Source organism: Oncorhynchus masou, chromosome 1, assembly GCF_036934945.1.
Source record: "Oncorhynchus masou masou isolate Uvic2021 chromosome 1, UVic_Omas_1.1, whole genome shotgun sequence".
Taxonomy (NCBI): Eukaryota; Metazoa; Chordata; class Actinopteri; order Salmoniformes; family Salmonidae; genus Oncorhynchus; species Oncorhynchus masou.
The window spans coordinates 12,385,516-12,407,358 of NC_088212.1; the positions used below are offsets into that span (position 1 = coordinate 12,385,516).

The 21,843-nt window shown below is 41.4% G+C and overlaps 1 protein-coding gene across 1 annotated transcript; it reads right to left on the reverse strand.

Annotated features, from left to right (window-relative positions):
- Positions 1-497: 497 nt before the first annotated feature.
- On the reverse strand, positions 498-21,377 carry LOC135516053 (geranylgeranyl transferase type-1 subunit beta-like). Its single transcript, XM_064940085.1, has 9 exons — positions 21,231-21,377; positions 18,286-18,404; positions 11,633-11,700; positions 11,076-11,227; positions 10,470-10,602; positions 8,764-8,809; positions 5,635-5,819; positions 4,788-4,896; positions 498-2,392 (listed from the first exon to the last, which is right to left on the reverse strand). The coding sequence occupies exons 1-9, from the start codon at positions 21,356-21,358 to the stop codon at positions 2,244-2,246; spliced, it is 1,089 nt and encodes a 362-aa protein (XP_064796157.1). The 5' UTR covers positions 21,359-21,377; the 3' UTR covers positions 498-2,243.
- Between the last annotated feature and the right edge of the window lie 466 nt (positions 21,378-21,843).

Genomic DNA, 21,843 nt, shown 5'->3' on the forward strand with positions numbered 1-21,843 from the left:
ACAGACCTGTTAGTTTTTCTTTTAGAAGCCCTCCTGTTCTCCACTCATTACCTGTATTAACTGCACCTGTTTGAACTTGTTACCTGTACAAAAGACACCTGTCCACACACTCAATCAAACAGACTCCAACCTCTCCACAATGGCCAAGACCAGAGAGCTGTGTAAGGGATAACATTGTAGACCTACACAAGGCTGGGATGGGCTCCAGGACAATTATTTTTTTTTTCTTAACCTTTATTTAACCAGGCAAGTCAGTTAAGAACACATTCTTATTTTCAATGACGGCCTGGGAACAGTGGGTTAACTGCCTGTTCAGGGGCAGAACGACAGATTTGTACCTTGTCAGCTCGGGGGTTTGAACTCGGAACCTTCCGGTTACTAGTCCAACGCGCTAACCACTAGGCTACCCTGCCGCCCCATAATTATGACAATAATGACATTTAACTGTTCATTTTCACAGAAACATTAACAGGCTACTAACTCACACTGAACCAATGAAAAGTTAGGCATTTTTATTCATTTCACATAAATATGCACTGCCAAGCCAGTTTTAGCACATGTTTAGTTGATTTGAAATGATAAAGACAATATGCTATTATTTATTTCACATATCAACATTGCATATCAAATCCTCCTATCTCACTGAAATAGCAACAATTAGATTTTGAGCACTTGCATGATAGAGATGACATTGATATTTATATATTATCTACACTCAATATTTCTATAAAGTATAGAAAAAATAAATTCAATTTCACTTATTTCTATATAGTTGTTCATGTCGAGGCAAACATTCATGTGTATTTTGACTCAATAACACTCATCTGCAGTGACAGGCAAGTCCATACAGTTATTAAGGACCCTCCCAGGTTAGAGAGCCCAGAGTCTGCTGTGTGAGGCACATTTCAGAGAAGGGAATTAAGTCTGAGGAACTTGGCAGCCTTGAGGAGCACAGCGGAGCACAGCACACTGCCATAACCCGAAAATATGTCTGGAGCCACCTATACCGGTTAATATATCTGGAGCCACCTACACAGGTTAACAAAATACAGATGCTAAAAACACACTGATCCTGGATAAATACAAGAGGCTTGATTGGTGTAGAGACCATGTTGGTTTTCGACAAGAACATTTTGACCACACAATTAGAGGCAAAAAGTCAGTAAAATGAATTCAAATGTTCTGAGATCTTTTGAGAATACAAACCTAGTGAATCTAGCTCAGGGATGGGCAACTTTGATGGGGGGGGGGTTCCACAAATAATCTGAACTCATCATGAAGGGCTGCAGTGGCTCGCGGGTCTGCATACATACTTCCATACCTCAACACGTAGTGAGAGCTGGCCCTAACCATTTGGGGGCCCTAAGTGAAATATTGTTTCAAGCAAAACATCTTAAGAGGCCCCCGTATTGACAGCGTAGATAATTTGTTTTAGAGTTACATTTTACTCAATTCTACACATTTTGCCATGGGGCGGAGATAAGACTTAGCAATTTTCTAACACATTTCTTGCAATTCTACTCATTTGCCATAGAGTAGAGAGAAATATTAGCAGTTTTGAATATTGAATATGATATCGGATTGAGAACGACTAAGAAAATCAACAGGGGTCCCACGGTCTATAATTTGACCAGGTTAGATAGTCTAGCCAGCTATTTTACAAATCTTACAAATGTTAGCTGGCATGGGCTAATTCAGTGACCGTCAGTGACTGACATAAGAGGAAAAACCTCTGAGGCACAACCAAATGTAGAAATTTGACCTTGTGTATACTACTATTCTAACCCTCAACATTAAGTTAAAACCCCAACTGAGTTCCACCATTTTTTACTTAAAAATAATATTTTGGGAAATTGATCCGTGGGCTTACAAACAAGGGTGCACATCGCCAGTTGCCCATCCCTGATCTAGCAGCTAGAAGTTCAGTCTTTTAAAGAACATGTCTCAGAGGAAGGGAAGTCAACACATCAAGCAAAAACAGCTAACACTGAATCTGGCTCATGTGACACTAAGCAGATGAGCTCTCTCCCGGCCTGAGCTTCTACTCCGCCAGTTTGCTCTCAATTATTGATGGACCCGATCATTTATTTATTCACCTCTCCCAACCATTTCAGTGGGACTGTGTCCTTTGTGTACCCACTATCGTTTCTATTGCTAAGGTAAGTTGGGGGAGGGGGGGCTGTGCATGGCTTAGGGGCTGTGGTAGTGCTTGGAGGCTGGGGCAGGGCACAGGGGTTTGGCCGTCAGGTGCAGGTGCCTCTCCACGTCCGGTGCAGATGCTGCAGATACTCAAAGGCCCTCTGGCTCACGTTTAGGGCGGGGTGAACTCGTCGCAGGTTGGCCTCTCCTATCAGAGACAGGCCACAGATCCCGAAGTAGGCGTGCAGTGGGTCTGGAACAGACGGGAGAGAGGAGGAAAGTAGGTCAGCCAAGTGACACGCCTCAGCACCTGCCACTTTAAAAGGCACTGTGGCTTTGGTCGCGTTCCAGGTCCATTTCATGTAGTTCCACAACACCGACTGCACAGTTGGACATCAGATTGCTATATCATATGATTTTTAAAACATGTATTTAACCTTTATTTAACTAGGCAAGTCAGTTAATAACAAATTCTTATTTACAATGACAGCCTACACCGGTCAAACCCAGACGACGCTGGGCCAATTGTGCGCAGCCCTACGGGACCCCCAATCACAGCCAGTTGTGATACAGCCTGGATTCGAACAAGGGTGTCTGCAGTGCCTTAGACAATCTGCGCCATTCGGGAGCCCAAATTATGTGGTTAGCAAGATATGTTAAACACCTATCCAGGCATTGTGACATATGGCAGGTGTCTGCAATGTAGTCAGCCTGGAACGTGGCCATGGGCTTTTAAATCACATAGAAAACCAGTTCCACACAGCACCTTTAACAACCTTACATTTGCCGAACGTAAAATACCATGAAGTAAATAGAGATCATATAACATGCTACCAAAACAGGTTAAAACGGCATACATCAACCCGTCACGATGGACTGACTACACGCTTATAAATAAAACATCTTGACATGATAATTAGCAGGTTGCCAATAGATCTGGCTGTCTGTTCCCAATTACACTGACCAAAAAACTTAATGCAGCATGTAGTGTTGCTCCCATGTTTCATGCGCTGAAATAAAAGATCCCAGAAATTTTCCATATGCACAAAATGTTTATTTCGCTCACATTTTGTGCAGAAATTTGTTTACATCCCTGTTAATTAACATTTCTCCTTTGCCAATATAATCCATCCACCTGACAGGTGTGGCATATGAAGAAGCTGATTAAACAGCCTGCACCTTGTGCTGGGGACAATATATGGCCACTCTAAAATGTGCAGTTTCATCACACAACACAATGCCTCAGAATTCTCAAGTTGGGATACTGACGGCAGGAATGTCCACCAGAGCTGTTGCCAGAGAATTGAACGTTAAATTTCTACACCATAAGCCAACATCGTTTTAGAGAATTTGTCAATACGTCCAACCGGCCTCACAACTGCAGACTACGTGTATGGCATTGTGTGGGCGAGTGATTTGCTGATGTCAACGTTGTGAACAGATTGCCCCATGTTGGCGGTGGGGTTATGGTATGGACAGGCATAAGCCACAGACAAAACACAAACACATTTTATAGATGGCAATTTAAATGTACCAAAATACTGTGACGAGATCCAGATGCCCATTGTGTGACCAACAGATGCATATCTGTATTTCCAGTCATGTGAAATCCATAGATTAGGGCCTAATTACTTTATTTCAATTAACTGATTTCCTCATACGAACTATAATTCAGTAAAATCAATTAAATTGTTGCATGTTGCGTTTATATTTTTGTTTAGTATGTCTTGAGTCAAACATCAACACTTTTCCATACTTTGTCTTTTGATAAGTCTTCTACTCTATAGAACTTATGTGATTTTAAATAGTAATCCTAAATTTATCAAGATTTCTCTTTTCTTAGGAACCTATGAATAGGTTGGTACACATTACCTGAGAGAAGAACAGTACATACAAAATTAACCTAAATTGCAGTCTTTGAGTAATAACAACAACTACAACAGTCAATGGATGCATTGTTGTTGGACTGGCCCTTTAAGGAAGCATAAATAATGCACCATGATCCATCTCCCATGGGACCCTACTAAAAGCCTTCCAGGCATTGTAAAATATACCATTATTGAATTATAATGAAAAGACAACAGCTTGGAAGCAGACATCCAAATCAATTAAAAGAGCCATTTCAACATGAATTATGACTCAAGGTCCCGTGGAAATGTTTTTAAAATAATTAATGTGTACTTCAATGATGACGAAGATTCTCTGTTTAATGCTTCTTTGTACAATATCTTTTAACTGCATTGGGGACTTTAAAGACAATCAACATACAAACTATGAAATACTACATACACACTGGTGGGACAAAATTATTTTAAAACAACTATTAGACTACACTGTATGCACTCACAATCATTTTGCGTAACATTTTTGTCTTATTGTTCTCTACATTCTCCTTCTCCATGGCCTGAGAAGCAAACAGTTCCTGTTTTGTGAGGCCTGTTCCTCTGCTGTGTCCTGAGGGCTCGTTCTGGACAATCACCTCATCAATTAGACATCCCAGCCACCTGCGTGTTGGCTTACGGAGAGGTTTCCACTAACAAGGCCAACACTCCCTCCCACCCTCTCCACACCTGCGTGTTGGTTTACGGAGAGGTTTCCACTAACAAGGCCAACACTCCCTCCCACCCTTTCCACACCTGAAACCTTACCTGGGTGACTGTCTGGCCACTTAGCGAAGCCGCCCACCAAACGGTCCTGAGTGGACAAGATGTAGTTCCGGTTCTTCTCGAAATTAGTATACTGAAAGACGTCTAGGAGCTGAGAATGGGATAGGTTAGATTTAGGATTATAAGGGTCAAGTGTAGACACAACAAAGTGTGTGAAGGACTGCAATTCTGGTGGGTTTATCACTCTAAACAGTTTCCTGTGTGTATCAAGAATTGTCAACCACCCAAAGGACATTCAGCCAACTTGACAACTGTGGGAAGCATTGGAGTCCATATGGGCCAGCATCCCCATGGAACGCTTGACACCTTGTAGAATCAATGCGCCGACAAATTGAGTCTGTTCTGAGGGTGGGGGGAGGGGTGCAACTCAATGTTTTGTACACTCACTGTATGTATCCAGAGCCCATTTCTCAAGACTCAGGTCTATTCCTGACCGTCTCCTGTTCCACTGTTCCATAAACATTGCAGTGTGCCAGTTGGCTAAACACGCCATCACTGTCTCGATTACTGACACTTTAGTGAGAGCTCCCAGACCGTATGCTAATGCCACCCAGTCCCATTGGATGCATGGCATGCACCTTTCTTGTTATTTATGACATTATGAACACCACCGTTATTGGGGGGCGGACCATCCGTAACAGCACTGGCACACATTGAACCGCATCACTCCAAAAAGGTTAACATAAGGGGAGTATTGGCTGCTAAATGTACATCAAAGCATACTAACATATTTTATTAATTGACTGGACGCTTCGATAATAAAGCAACGTTAATGGACTGTAATGGTACGCTGGTATGTCTGCGGAGGTTCCAGCATAGTTCCTGTTACCTCCAGTGTGGCGCCCACCCAGAAGGAGTAGCACGTGTCGACGGGCTTGTTGGGGCGGCCTTGGAAGCCGTTCTGCTGTCTCATCATGCACCAGCGGCGTATCCTGTTCAGCTCGCGCTGGCTGAACATCTCCTCTAATTTACCCATCAGACTCAGGGCAGCGATGGCACAGAACGTGGACCCACCTGGCAGACAGAATGCTTAATGACAGGGTTTATAAGCCACCGGCACAGAGCCACTATCCATCACCCGTTTCCCTTTTCAACTGTCACAACATCAGTATCAGAACCTTCTTATCACTTCCCAACTGCAGAGCTGTAATTGTGGGGGGAGTTGCAGAGACCCGGGGAACAGCTCTGTGTGGAGGCCATTAACAATGAAGGAGGACCTTGCACTCTGCAGATAGTTAAGAGGAATGTGTGTACCTACCTATTTGAGATAATACGAATAATCAAGCCATTTCCCCCACAAAAATTGTACAGTTTGCATCCAGGGTTGAATAAAATGCTATAATTTCCACTTTTTTATTACTTGAGTTGAACTGATAGAAATGCTTTGTGTAACGTGCCATGGTTTCATTACGCAAATCTCTCCCAGCAGTAGCTAAGCTAAAGCCTGAGGGTTTCCCTGGAATAATAGGGTTTCATTGTCAGGAATTCGTTTTGCTATTATTTTCACAAGCATGTGGTAAAATGTCAAAACTCTTAGTACAAAACTCCAAACATATCATTAAGAAAAAAAATGTCCCCCCCCCCCCAAAAAAAAACTTTTTAAGCACATTTTTAATTGACTAGGTACAACACACAAAATCACACAGTCATTTTTTCATCAAACCTAATCAGTGTTTCATATAGAAACTGCCTTTCACAATGCGATTTTCACAATGGCGTGGCCATGTGCTGACCAACCAGCAGTGGTGGGCAGTGGTGGAAATGGTGAGGGCCAGAAATGACATACGGCTGTCTGAAATAAAACACGTCATTGAGGAGAACAATGACACCTTTGCCAATGTGGCATCCATCAGCCTACCAACAATCGCCCGCCTTTTGAAGAGGTACCAGGTATCTATGAAAGACATTTACCTGGTGCCTTTTGAGAGAAACAACAACCGGGTGAAAGAGCTGCGGGCCGAGTATGTTCAGGTACAGCACTGTATACTGTATAACTGTTACTATTAATGCACATGCTACTTCACAATATCATTCTGGTACTATGCTGTAAAATTAACTAACCAAAATATAATTTTAGAGGGTGATGGTGCTTGATGCTGCTGTGAATCATGAATCACAAGTATATCTTTGTTGATGAAGCGGGATTCAACCTGGCCAAATAACGGCTTCGTGGGTCGGAACCTCATCGACCAACGGGCGACCGTCCAAGTGCCTGGACAACGTGGGGGAAACATCTCCATGAGCGCAGCTATCTCAGAAGATGGTGTGGTAGGACATGATGTGGTAGGACGTCATCGTGTGGGGCAATGTCAGGTTCCAGCCAGCAGAGGTGGTTCAGGCATGGTTTCGGGCCCATCCATGATTCTTGACCCTATATTTTCAGTCAATAATGTAAGTGTATTGCCTCATGTGAAAACTGTAATCTACTGTAATTTACAGTACTGTAGCATATTCATTTTAGCACTTTTTTGTTTATTTTTACCCGCTTTTTCTCCCCAATTTCGGGATTACGATCTTGTGTCATCGCTGCAACTCCCCAACGGGGTCGGGTGAAGCGAAGGTTGAGTCATGCGTCCTCCGAAAAATGACCTGCCAAGCCAAGCTTTTTAACACCAGTTTGTTTAACCCGGGAGACAGCCGCACCGTCGCAAGAGCGCGATGAGCCAAGAAAATCCCCCCCAGCCAAACCCTCCCTAACTCAGACGATGCTGGGCCAATTGTGCTCTATGGGACTCCCGGTCACGGCCGGTTATGACACAACACTACGAGGCAGTGCCTTAGACTGCTGCGCCACTCGGGAAGCCTAACTTCAGCACTTCTAAGGGCGATTTAAAAACACGTATGTTAAATTGTTTGCTACCGGATTAACTAGTAGTTAAAACGACTACATCAAAAAGATACACAACATGATCAGAAGTATGTGGACACCTGCTTGTCGAACATCTCATTCCAAAATCACGGGCATTAATATGAAGCTGGTCCCGCCTTTGCTGCTATAACAGCCTCGACTCTTCTGGGAAGGCTTTCCATTACATTTACATTTAAGTCATTTAGCAGATGTTGAAACACTTCCTTCCATTCAGTCACAAGAGCATTAGTGAGGTCAGGCACTGATGTTGGGCGATAAGGCCTGGCTCGCAGACCACGTTCTAATTCTTCCCAAAGGTGTTTGATGGTATTGAGACAGGGCTCTGTGCAGGCTCGTCAAGTTCTTCAACACTGATCTCGACAAACCATTTCAGTATGGACCTCACTTTGTGCACGGGGGCATTGTCATGCTGAAACAGGAAAGGGCCTTCCCCAAACTGTTGCCACAAAGCTTGTGTGGCCTACCACTTTGTGGCTGAGCCGTTGTTGCTCCTAGACGTTTCCAGTTCACAATAACAGCACTCACAGTTGACCAGGGCAGCTGTAGCAGGACAGAAATTTGACCACCTGACCTGTTGGAAAGGTGGCATCCTATGACGGTGCCATGTTGAAAGTCTGATCTCTTCAGTAAGGCCATTCGACTGCCAATGTTTGTCTATGGAGATTGCATGGCTGTGTGCTCGATGTAATACACCTGTCAGCAACGGGTGTGGCCAAAATAACCAAATCCACAAATTGAAAGGGTTGTTCACATACTTTTGTATATATATGTATTTTGGTGATTAAACCAATGTTCTCATTACATTTCGTAATCAACTAACATTTTGAATCAATGGTGGTGTGGTTTACAATCCAAATGAATGCACCATGACAGGTTTTGAATGAAAGACTGGCTGTGTTACAAGTTGTGTGACCAGTTTTGGAGTTTTATACTAAGAGTTGTGAAAATGTACCACATACTTGGGAAAAATAGTACCAAAGCGATAAAAAAATGTTTTTAAAAAGGACATTTGTTCTAATATGGTTTTGGACTAATCCCTTTCTAGAACCATAATATCCACCAATCTCGAGTGCTGCATGTCATACTCACCATGTGATTCCAATCCAGCCCCCTGACCAATGCCATTGTCATACGACTAAGGAAGCAAAAACAACATTCTATTAGACAAACATAGCACCAAAGACCATGTGAGGGATGGATAGCCATCACTGAAACCATGTAATATGTTGGGGAATAATCAGAATTAGTTGGCAACATAGGTAAGATGTTTTATATTCATCATATGTTTGTAAGTTACTTCTCATCAGAATGTTTATTTTTTTGTATAATACTGTGGCGGGGTTGCAGTTATCTGTTCTCTGTCAGGACGAAGTTGCTTGGGCCGGAGAGAGGGGAGAGGTCAAGCTTGTATCTCTTGGCTCCACAATGTCTGTGTGCCAGTCAATGTGTCTCTGTGCTCTTGTCAAGGAGGGGGCATGTGATATATGCCTGTTGATATGAGGATTTGTTTATGGTTCTGAGTTTGAGAAAATAACATAGTTTAGGAGACAAAGCTGAACGATAAATTATGGCCAATGCTGTCTGGCTATGTGTGTCTTTGCTATAAAGGATCTCAGTTGCAATGTGTAAGGGACTCTCAGAGAATTCATTGATAGACACTGAATTGATCTGAGAGTCACAGGGTTGTGATGGAGCTCATATAATTAAAGATGGACTTTATGATAACTCTGACTTGTGTAGTGGTTTGCTCTCATGATTTGGTAAATACAGGAAATTTCCACAACAAATAACTTTCAGATCAGGTGTGGTGTGACAGATGTGATCTATGATGTAAGGAGAGATCAGGAAACAAGCTGCTCAATTAACCACCTGGAGCAATCCATGTCAACAGTGCTGCTTGCATACCGTACGAAACCACACTTCATACACACACTTGATGAGACTTTGGGGACAATAACAATGAGGAAGTAACAATTTTGAAGGTAGTGAGGTTTACTGGAGCTCCATGCCCCAGGAGATAAAATCCAACCAAATTTGAACGAGTAAGAGGATTAGAGTGCGGTAAAGGCCTTTCCTCCCGTGGGATCATATCCTCTATTTATAGGCATCTGAGAATAACCTCGGAGTGCTCTTAAAAACCAGCCAACAGCATGGTCCAAACAACACACACACACACACCACAGCTCAGTGTTATTCACTACATCCACCTAAACAGGAATACCGCTGCCTGCCCTGTGGACTGTAGACTGGATTATATCATCTTCTGTTGGATTACATAGGAACGAAGGGGGGAATCACAGGGGAGGTCACAGGGGAGACCATCACTATCATTAGACCCAGCAGGATCCAGTAGTACCTGCTCTCCTAACTCCCGTCTGGCCAGCCCCCTGTGACTTGCAGAGGGGAGAATGAAGACAGGATGGTAACAAAGCCCTCAGACATTTTGTGTTGGGGTGAATTCTGTGTGAACTGTTTCTCTCTGAAGTCGTGGACTGTAGAGAGGGTTGTTAAAGTCAGGCTGTTAACAGGTGAGGGCCCTTTGATTCCAATGCACCTTCAAGATGAGCTGTTTGACCAAGACCTACCTCTCTGACATGTCTATGATACGAGAAATAAACACTGTGTTAAACCAATGTTGGTTTAAAACACAGTTTTACAATCTAGCAAGTAGATTTGAGAGTACATTTCGTAGGAAGAGGTCAGCGGTTGAGGATTGAACCCTTCCAGAGAATACTGACAAGGCTCAGGGCCACAGGACGCTTGATGACAGAGACTAAGTGAAACAGCTGACTTACCATACTTCCCCTGATGTAGTCGATTGCCTTCTTGATGTCCATGCCTGACCAGTCATCGAGCATGTAGCAGATGCATGCTGCGCAGTACACAAACCTCATGTCATTTTCACTTCCCTCTGGGACCGCATAGAAACTGGAATCAGACATCGCGGCAGATGTTAAATTGCTTTTTTTTTCTACTAGTAAGGATGAGGTTGTGCTGTGTCAAAGTGTTTCACTGGTTAAATCCTCTCAGAACAATACTTTCAAACAAGACGTGTGATCTATCTCACACAGTGGTCGCCCAATTTGACATGGTTAAACAGGGTCTCCTTTCACATAAAGCACAAAGACCTATAAAGTACCAAAAACTCACAGAAGAAGAATACTTGTCCAAGAACAACAGAAATGTGTTCTTGGACAAGAAACAGAAATGTGTCATTATGCTCACAACCTAACAACCACCCCTCATTGGGTTGGAAGCATTGGATCAGGCACAGTGCCCCTGGAGCAATTGTGTATGTTAAGTGACTTGCTCAAGGCACTACCAGGAAGAAAGAAAAAGAAAAACAGCAACTCATTGTTAGTAGATCTGGTAAAGACAGAGGAGAGTGACTGGGTGTTTACCTTCCGTCCTCCAGCTGCAGGGCTTTCAGGCCCATCAGACAGGCCTCCTTATTGACACGACTCAGGTCGTCCCCCAGTAGGACCAGGCAGGCCAGGCCGGTGTACGTCATGGCCACATGGCCACTGTCATACGGGTGGGATACTCCTGGGCCCTGGGGAGGCAAATTGATTGAATCAGCTAGCTTATATAGGCTGTGTTACACAGACAGCCCAATTCAGAATTGTTGTCCGTTTTTGGACCAATCAGATCAGCACTAATGTCAATCATTGGGGAAAATACCAGATTGGGGTGCCTGTGTGAACACAGCCAAAGACATTTAAAGGGAAGCATGCTAGCTGATCCCGAAGACTTCAAGTCATTGCACTAACACTAGTTAGAATTGGCTCATGAAACTACCTCTAACTTCCTTCATACTGCACGCATAAATGGTATCCACAAGTTCATCTGACTCTAGGGAAGTAGATCAAGGGCTATATTGCAAAACATTTCAAACTATCCCTTTAATGGCAACCACTTAATCAATACGTTGAACAAGGATGTGTTTCAAGATCAATACCTTGGAGGTGCTGTATGGAACTCCAATGTGTGATGACCCTCGAAACCCACAACGTCCTAAATTGGATTCTGGGGGGGGCACACAAAATATTTGAATTGGATTTTGTTGTATGAGAAACAACGGTAATGCCAGACAACATAAAAATGGAAAGATCACCCCGATTAACTCCTTAATCATACTGCAGTTTAACTATGGCCCTGCTTACACCTAGCATCTTGCTTTTTAAATGATATGAGCAAAAAATATTATTTTATACGATACGACAGGCCAGACAAAATTAAAAAGGCCTATTTATATAATGAATATGAATTTGGAAGGCAGAAATGATTAAATATTAAAGCATTAGAATTCTCACTAAAGGCGTAAACTTTAATCCAAACTGGTTACTCTAGCAGATTAGTAAAAAAGTCTCACCCCATGTTCAAGATTAGCTTTTTCCCCTTTATTCAGATTACAACCTATCACTTTCAGTTATTTGAAAATTAAATCTCCAGAATGTCGTTATTTTTAAAACAAGCCATAGAAAGTTGGTTGCAATTTCAGTTTAATCCACCAAAAAAAAGAGAACAAATACAACAACAAATAGTATGGTTAAACTCAAATATACTAATTGATTAAAAAAAAAAAAATATTCGTATTTATTTATATTTTAAATGTTATATTCTATGTAAATTATATCATAAATAGGACTGGTGAAGTTGTCATACATGCAGCTAACGAAAAATATATGGAAATGTCTGCTCTACTCAAAATTACAACCAACTAACTGTAGGATTACCACAAAAATGGAAGAGGCAAGTGGAAGGGGGAGAAAGTAAGAAACTTGTCTGTCGGCCCTCCATTAAAGACCAAATTGGTTGAAGCAAATTGGGATAAATAAAAAAGTATACCAGTTTCATTTAAGGACCAAAAAAGTGACAGATGTGCCATATAGACTGAAAAATAGCTGGGAAAAGATTTGATGTACCGATTCCATGGCACATTTGTTTTAACTGATAAACAAAACGATTCAAAACTTTGAGTTTTTCCAATTAATTATTATACGAAATTCTTGCAACCAATAGAATGTTATATATATGGGGGATACAACCATCCCAGATCTGCAGGTTTCGCTGCGAAGAGACAGAATCATTAGATCATTTGTTTTGGTACTGTCCATATGCAGCTTGTTTTTGGACGCAGGTTCAGAAATGGCTGAAGAATTGCAACATTTACCTGGAGCTAACTCTGCAAATAGCACTGCTGGGTGATTTTAAAAAATCATATTGATCAATAATAACACATTTTTGCTAAAAGTGTTATATCTGTTGAAACTATGAGAATAGAAATGTTCAGAACTTTTGCGAAACATCACAGCACAGTTGAAAAATGTATGGCAAATATTCAGAGTTCGATGGGAGGGGTTTAGCTGAAGGATGGGACCTCAAAAACAAACAAAAGAGAACTACTGTAAAAAACACTGTCTCAGTAAAATGTATATTGTATGTATAAGCTGGAAGTAGAAGCCTAAGTGGTTGTTCATTAATTTACTTCAATTAGGGGAGGGGTGGTAGAGTTAGGGGAAAATTATAAAGAAAAATATACAGTACCAGTCAAAAGTTTAGACACACCTACTCATTCCAGGGGTTCTATTTCTTTACAATCTCCTACATTGTAGAATAATAGTGAAGACATCAAAACTATGAAATAACACATATGGAATCATGTAGTAACCAAAAAAGTGTTAAACAAATCACAATATATGTTATACCCTTTGCCTTGATGACAGCTTTGCACACTCAGTGCAGTCTCTCAACCAGCTTCATGAGTAGTCACCTTGAATAAATTTCAATTAACAGGTGTTCCTTGTTAAAAGTTCATTTGTGGAATGTATTTCCTTCTTATTGAGCCAATCAGTTGTGTTGTGACAAGGTAGGGGAGGTATACAGACGATAGCCCTACTTGGTAAAAGATCAAGTCCATATTATGGCAAAAACAGCTCAAATAAGCAAAGAGAAACGACAGTCCATCATTACTTTAAGACATGACGGTCAGTCAATACGGAACATTTCAAGAACATTGAAAGTTTCTTCAAGAGCAGTCGCAAAAACCATCAAGGGATGAAACTGGCTCTCATGAGGACCGCCACAGGAAAGGAAGACCCAGAATTACCTCTTCTGCAGAGAATAAGTTCATTCGAATAAACTGCACCTCAGATTGCAGCCAAAAGAAATGCTTCACAGAGTTCAAATTACAGACACATCTCAACATCAACTGTTCAGAGGGGACTGTGTGAATCAGGCCTTCATGATCAAATTGCTGCAAAGAAACCACTACTAAAAGACACCAATAATAAGAAGAGACTTGCTTGGGCCAAGAAACACGAGCAATGGACATTAGACCGGTGGAAATCTGTCTTTTGGTCTGATGTGTCCAAATTTGAGATTTTTGGTTCCAACTGTTGTGTCTTTGTGAGAGCCAGAGTTGGTGAACGGATGATCTCTGCATATGTGGTTCCCACCGTGAAGCATGGAGGTGGTGTGGTGGTGCTTTGCTAGTGACACTGTCATTGATTTATTTAGAATTCCAGTGGGACTATAATTTGTTTTCAACAGGACAATGACCCAACACACCTCCAGTCTGTGTAAGGACTATTTGATCAAGAAGGAGAGTGATGGAGTGCTGCATCAGATGACCTGGTCTCCACAATCACCCGACCTCAACTCAATTGAGTTTGGGATTGAGTTTGGGATGATTGAGTTTGGGATGAGTTGGAACGTAGAGTGAAGGAAAAGCAGCCAACAAGTGCTCAGCATATGTGGGAACTTGGAAAAACATTCCTCATGAAGCAGGTTGAGAGAATGCCAAGAGTTTACAAAGATGTCATCAAGGCAAATAAAATATATTTCGATTTGTCACTTTTTTGGTTACTACATGCTTCGATGTGTTATTTCATAGTTTTGATGTCTTCACTATTATTCTACAATGTAGAAAATAATAAAAACAAAGACAAACCTGAAATGAGTAGGTGTGTCGACATCTGTCTGATACTGTGTGTGTACACACACAAAAATATATGGGGGGGGATTGGAAATGATGCAGACAATTGCATTTATGGAAGCCACCATCTACAGTGGGGCAAAAAAGTATTGTCAGCCACCAATTGTGCAAGTTCTCCTACTTAAAAAGATGAGGCCTGTAAATTTCATCATATGTACACTTCAACTATGACAGACAAAATGAGGGAAAAAAATCCAGAAAATCACATTGTAGGATTTTTTATGAATTTATTTGCAACATATGGTGGAAAATAAGTATTTGGTCACCTACAAACAAGCAAGATATCTGGCTCTCACAGACCTGTAACTTCTTCTTTAAGAGGCTCCTCTGCCCTCCACTTGTTACCTGTATTAATGGCACCTGTTTGAACTTGTTATCAGTATAAAAGACACCTGTCCACAACCTCACAGTCACACTCCAAACTCCACTATGGCCAAGACCAAAGAGCTGTCAAAGGACACGCGAAACAACATTGTAGACCTGCACCAGGCTGGGAAGACTGAATCTGCAATAGGTAAGCAGCTTGGTTTGAAGAAATCAACTGTGGGAGCAATTATTAGGAAATGGAAGACATACAAGACCACTGATAATCTCCCTCGATCTGGGGCTCCACGCAAGATCTCACCCCGTGGGGTCAAAATTATCACAAGAACGGTGAGCAAAAATCCCAGAACCACACGGGGGGACCTAGTGACCTGCAGAGAGCTGGGACCAAAGTAACAAAGCCTACCATCAGCAAGGGCATTGAAGATGAAACGTGGCTGGGTCTTTCAGCATGACAATGATCCCAAACACACCGCCCGGGCAACGAAGGAGTGGCTTCGTAAGAAGCATTTCAAGGTCCTGGAGTGGCCTAGCCAGTCTCCAGATCTCAACCCCATAGAAAATCTTTGGAGGAAGTTGAAAGTCCGTGTTGCCCAGCAACAGCCCCAAAACATCACTACTCTAGAGGAGATCTACATGGAGGAATACCAGCAAGTGTGTGAAAACCTTGTGAAGACTTACAGAAAACGTTTGACCTCTGTCATTGCCAATAAAGGGTATATAACAAGAGTATTGAGATAAACTTTTGTTATTGACAAAATACTTATTTTCCACCATAATTTGCAAATAAATTCATTAAAAATCCTACAATGTGATTTTTGGGATTTTCTTTTCTCATTTTGTATGTCATAGTTGAAGTGTACCTATGATGAAAATTATAGGCCTCTCTCATCTTTTTAAGTGGGAGAACTTGCACAATTGGTGGCTGACTAAATACTTTTTTGCCCCACTGTATCTGCAATATTAAAGCTGATCTACCACCTAAAAAAATAACCTTTAATAATAATAATAAATTAAATTTAAGGAAATTAATGCATAAATAGGTTCTGTGGGTACTGTTCTAAAATCAGATCCCATATTCATAAAGCGATCCTAGATCAGCACTCCTACTCTGATACTATTTTATAACACTCCATAAACACAAGTCATTGTCTGTTGCTGTGGGGCAACTCAACTAGGTGCAATGCTGCCATCTATCGGGTAGCTATAAGGTCAGCTTTATAAAGGAGAGATGTCATTATCTGAATATTAGCAGGCTAGACAAGTAACATATGTTTGTAGCTTTCTGTGTCCAATGGACAAATAAGTTCTTAATAATGGAACACTAGTCACTTTAATAAATGTTTACATACTGCTTTACTCATCTCATATGTATATACTGTATTTTATTCTACTCTATTTTAGTCAATGCACCTCCGACATTGCTTGTTGTAATATTTATTTATTTATTAATTACATTCTTTTACTTTTAGATGTGTGTGTGTGTATTGTTGTGAATTGTTAGATACTGTTGGAGCTACAAACACAAGCATTTTGCTACACCCGCAATAACATCTGCTAAATATGTGTATGTGCCCAATAAGATTTGATTTGCGTTCAGCGCCTGAATAATTTAAAAAGTGAGCACTGAGCAGATGGTCAGAGTTGGCCCATCATCCAGAGGAGTGAGCTCTTTAAAAAATGCAAACTACAGGATGTTGGGTGGGGCAAGTGAAAAAGTATGGCTGCTGGTCAAATAAATGCCTCGCAAACTCTAGTACATATGAGCGCTTCTACAACCTGTATCAATATCTGACACAATGTTAATTTATTTAACTAGGCAAGTCAGTTAAGAACAAATTCTTATTTACAATGACGGCCTACCAGAAGGCAAAAGGCCTCCTGCCGGGACAGGGGCCTGGGATTAAAAAATAAATAAATAAATACAATATAAATATAAATATAGGACAAAACACACATCACAACCAGAGAGACACAACACTACATAAAGAGAGACCTGAGACAGCAAAACATGACAAAACCGCATGGTAGCAACACAACATGGTAGCACTAGCAGCACAAAAACATCGTACAAACATTATTGGGCAAAGTCAACAGCACAAAGGTCAAGAAGGTAGACAACAATACATCACACAAAGCAGCCACAACTGTCAGTAACAGTCACCATGATTAAGTCTTTGAATGAAGAGATTGAGATAAAACTGTCCAGTTTGAGTGTTTGTTGCAGCTCGTTCCAGTCGCTAGCTGCAGCGAACTGAAAAGAGGAGCGACCCAGGGATGTGCGCGCTTTGGGGCCCTTTAACAGAATGTGACGGGTGTTTATGTGGAGGATGAGGGCTGCAGTAGGTATCTCAGACAGGGGGGAGTGAGGCCTAAGAGGGGTTTTATAAAGAAGCATTAACCAGTGGGTCTTGCGTCAGGTTCACAGAGATGACCAGTTCACAGAGGAGTATAGAGTGCAGTGATGTGTCCTATAAGGAGTATTGGTGGAAAATCTGATGGCCGAATGGTAAAGAACATCTAGCCGCTCGAGAGCACCCTTCCCTGCCGATCTATAAATGATGTCTCCGGAATCAAGCATGGGTAGGATGGTCATCTAAATCAGGGTTAGTTTGGCTTTACGATAGAGGAAACCAAGTCTAGATTTAACTTTAGCCTACAGCTTTGATATGTGCTGAGAGAAGGACAGTGCACCGTCTAGCCATACTCCCAAGTACTTGTATGAGGTGACTACCTCAAGCTCTAAACCCTCAGAGGTAGTAATAACACCTGTGGGAGGAGGAGTATTCTTCTTACCAAACCACATTGTTTTGGAGGTGTTCAGAACAAGATTACGGGTAGAGAAAGCTTAATGGACACTAAGAAAGCTTTGTTGTAGAGCGTTTAACACATAATCCAGGGAGTAATGTGTAGCATTGTTGTACTGTATGATTTACACGTGTGATATATGGATGACCTAAACCTTTAATATACTGTCCACTGTTATAGCTAAATGACCCTAGAATTCACACTGATCGACTGTACTTGGCACAGTGTATTATGCACATAATCTAAGAGTCGAGAGCAAATAGCCCCTAAACCAGAGAAGACTAGGCTAAATGGTTGCTTTTTAGTAGCCAACAGTTGACCAAGGGATACAAAAAAACTCAGTTGGTTTTAGCTGACTGTTAAGTTCGCCCTTCTTCTGTTCCACCAAAATGTGTGAATTACGTGTGCGTGCGTGGAAGCCTCCTGAAGGCCGTTGAAACATGAATGCCCAAAAACAATATAATCTACAACGCAGCACTTACGGTCTTCTGTAGGAATGACTTGTAGTGAGTAGACCCATTCAATCAAGCTGGGCTTGTCTATTACATTAAGAGAATCCAGGACATCCAGACCAGAGAGTGCAAAGAACACAATGGTCAACCTAGACAGGGAGGGACAAAGGTAAACAAACATTAATTCACCTAGTAATATTATACTATTAGAATTAGCCACAGCATATTTGAGGTAAGAACTGAAAACTAAATCATATGAGTGGTTACTTTACATGATGACAGCTGGATAGCCAGCACCATGTGTTAGTTGGATAGCTAGAGGACTCCAAACAATACAAGTGCACCACTTAGATAGCTAGTTTGTTTTTGAAAACCACTAATCAACAAATCATGTGTGCTGTATTATGCATCTATGCTTTTAAATGACCAACTCAACCTGGTCCCAGTCCAGACCTGTTTGTGTTGTTGGCATGACAATGACAGAATGAGTGACAGGGAGTTATGATAGCAGAACTCCAGCTACAGCCACTAAGCTATGGCAGGTATGGCCACTAACTAGCAAGCTATATCTGAATGGTCAGTGCTAACATGGATCACTGGGACGTCCCTACCCCATTGAAGTTGACGTTTACAATGGTTAAGGTAAGGGTAAAAGGTTAGGGTAGCTGTGGAATGCTCAATTCAATTCTCATATTGAGGCAGAGTTTTAATAACTGGTCGCAGGATTTTCTACCAACAACAGAGTCACCATCGGGTCTGTGCTATCTAGATTCCTTTGGACATCCCTACCTTAAACCTTAACCCCAGGGACAGTTCCAGGCATAAGTGACATAAGTGGTCGCTTAGGGGGCCCCGACCCAAAGAAAAACAACTTACTATTGAGTGTAAGAACAGTAAAATACACCAGGTGCAATTTCAAAATGTGGTTGTGTATCAAAAGTTTGTGTCAGTCACTGACAGTCACTCAATTAGCCATGTCAGCTAACATTTTTATATAGGCATTAAGTCTATCCAGCTATCGAAACTTGTAGTAATCATGGCCGAAAACTGACCTGGCACACAGGGCACGTGCCCAGGGGCCCTGACCTCCAGGGGGCCCCACATTCTCACTCAGATACAATAGACAGATTTCATTAAAAAGTGTAGAATTTAGGGCTGACCCCATTTAGTCAATAGGCTGTTGATCGAGCAATAACTGTTTTTGTCGAGCAGTTGCAAAAAAAAATGACAATTGTTGTGGCACATCTTGATTGATGCTCGTCTCAGTGGAATAACCCATTGTGGAGGCTGCAGTGAGGACACACCAGTATCACCAGTACTACATTTACCGTTAATTCTCATAATTTCTTGTTTGGTTACCCTAATTTCTGTTAATACATTCAAAATATTATTATTACAGTCTTTTACTGTTCTCATTGTCAGAGTGGACACTTTGTTTGCAGAGCACACAACCTAGGCTACACTTGTGAGAAACAAGTTTTGGTTAATTTCATTCCATTTAAGTTTTGTCAATATATGAATTGAGTTTGGTTTGGAGCGCTCCTGTCAATCGTGAGTAAGTACATGCACCCGATTACATATAGAACTAGGCCTAGGCTACCTGGCCTGCATGCAAATGTAGGCCTAGAAATGTGCCCATTTGGGGATCTGACAGTCTTAACTCACCGCCACTAATGAACTGTGGAGCTTCTCAAAGTACTTTTTTTTCTACTCAAACAGCAAGTAAACAAAGTCTGTTTTTGCATCCATTGAGAATGACAATAGTTCCTCAATTTAACCTTTCCAGTCATCTCCCTTTTGATAACAACTCCATTTGAAAGAGGGAAAAAAAGTAATTTTCTGATCTGGTGGAAACTTGATAAAATAGGCCTACCTGATGACTTCTCAACCCTCAACAAATAGCCTACAGCCATGTCTGTCCCGAGCTCAGGATGCAGGAAACTCTGAGGGTCCAGGATATTTTATACAATGTTGCAAGTTTGTTAGAGCAAGCTTCAGGTTGGACCAAGTTGATAGAATGTTTGAAGTTCCTTGCAGACAGGCAATGTGTAGCCAATGTGATTTATTTTCAATAGGATATTTTCTACCTGCAGGCTGCAATGTTTTTATTTGTTGGTTTTCTGTAGGCTACTTTTACATTATTGGCAATGGAAATATAAAATTACTTTTAGATTTGTATTAACCATGAAAAGGAGCATATGAAAATCGTAACTGGCAGCAGATCCGTATAAATGGTATGATAAATTGACACTCCGAATGGAAAAGGTTGCCGACCCTGATGTAGCCTGCAACTTTGGGGTTGTATTGGCAGAATCTGCAACGGCCAGCAGTAGTAGGAGTTTGTTTTTTTCCCTTCTGGTTCGACTATTTTTATATCTGGCTCCGAGTCATTATACGTTAATCAAATACAACCTACGGTTTGCTCATTGCTGTTGCTCCAAAATTGAATATAATGTTATCTCAACAAGGAAACAGTTGGTCGTATTTGATTTACGTTTATTAAAAACCTATGTATTTATATCCGTGTCGATATAAGAGAACGGAGTTGAGCGTTCCTCGGCTAGGGTAGAGGTTAGGGTTTAAGCCAGGGATGTCCCATGGATCACGGATAGTAGTGACCATAACTGAATCAAATCTCAAGTTGGCCAACTCTATGTGATAGCCAGTCAGGCTAAAATCTAACTAACTATCTCGAGATAATAGGATGTTCATAAAACGTAACTAACGTTAGGTACCTAACGGTAGCAAGCTAATTCAGTTGGTTGCATTGCAAAAAGCACCCATGTTTAGTTGCAATTTTTATATTGAGTATGTTGTCTGAAAATGCTATAGCGAGCTAACGTTAATTAACAAAAAACACTTTTGGCCTGATGACAGCGGCACTGGAAGGCTCGTCTGTCACTCATTAGCATTCTGGCTAGCGAAGACGTTGTCAAATGAAAATAAGAGATAATTATTCATGCCAACATATGTACCTGCTTGTTTCTAATGATGAATATCTCTCTGGTAAAACTTGAAGACATCTTTGAAAGAATCGTACATGTCGATCTTTTAAAAAGTCAATTTGTTCAAATTCGGCAAGCGGGTTCTCTTCTTCCGCCATCTTTGAGTTTGAAACAACTTCCGCGTAAACAGGCTTTTCAACCTTCTTTTTTGCGGTTTAACATCCAACGTTTATGGTGCATTACCGCCACCAACTGGCCTGGGGCGAAAAAAAGGAAACCGTACAGGCAAAAATGGGGAGTTGGGACCTTATTCTACACAAACTGAAACGTAACAAATAAAAAATAAGTCCCACTTCTTAATAAACAAAATTCCATATCTCCCTTCTCAGGCTGTGGGAAATGAGAGGGTGGCACTCCATATAACTCCACCACTGAAAGATCTTTCAATCCCAGGAACCGTTCTAGCGCAGATCGCATTCTTGTTATAGCTCATTGCCGCAGACAAAATGACAGCAATCTTACTGGACTTCTTCTCCACTCCGGCAGGGCTATTAATCACCATTGCCAAAAACCCACATAGTCCACCTTCTTAAAAATTAATATGTAACATACAGTATCTGGATCCTGCTGATAAGAGGCAAAC

What these genes read in the sequence shown, in the direction of transcription:
- LOC135516053 (XM_064940085.1), bottom strand. Translation starts at nt 21,358, where the DNA reads ATGGCGGAAGAAGAGAACCCGCTTGCCGAATTTGAACAAATTGACTTT. An exon ending in TCATCATTAGAAACAAGCAG is followed by an intron (nt 18,405 to 21,230) that starts GTACATATGTTG and finishes CTCCCTGTCTAG; the next exon opens with GTTGACCATTGTGTTCTTTG. An exon ending in GTGGCCAGACAGTCACCCAG is followed by an intron (nt 2,393 to 4,787) that starts GTAAGGTTTCAG and finishes CGTCTGTTCCAG; the next exon opens with ACCCACTGCACGCCTACTTC.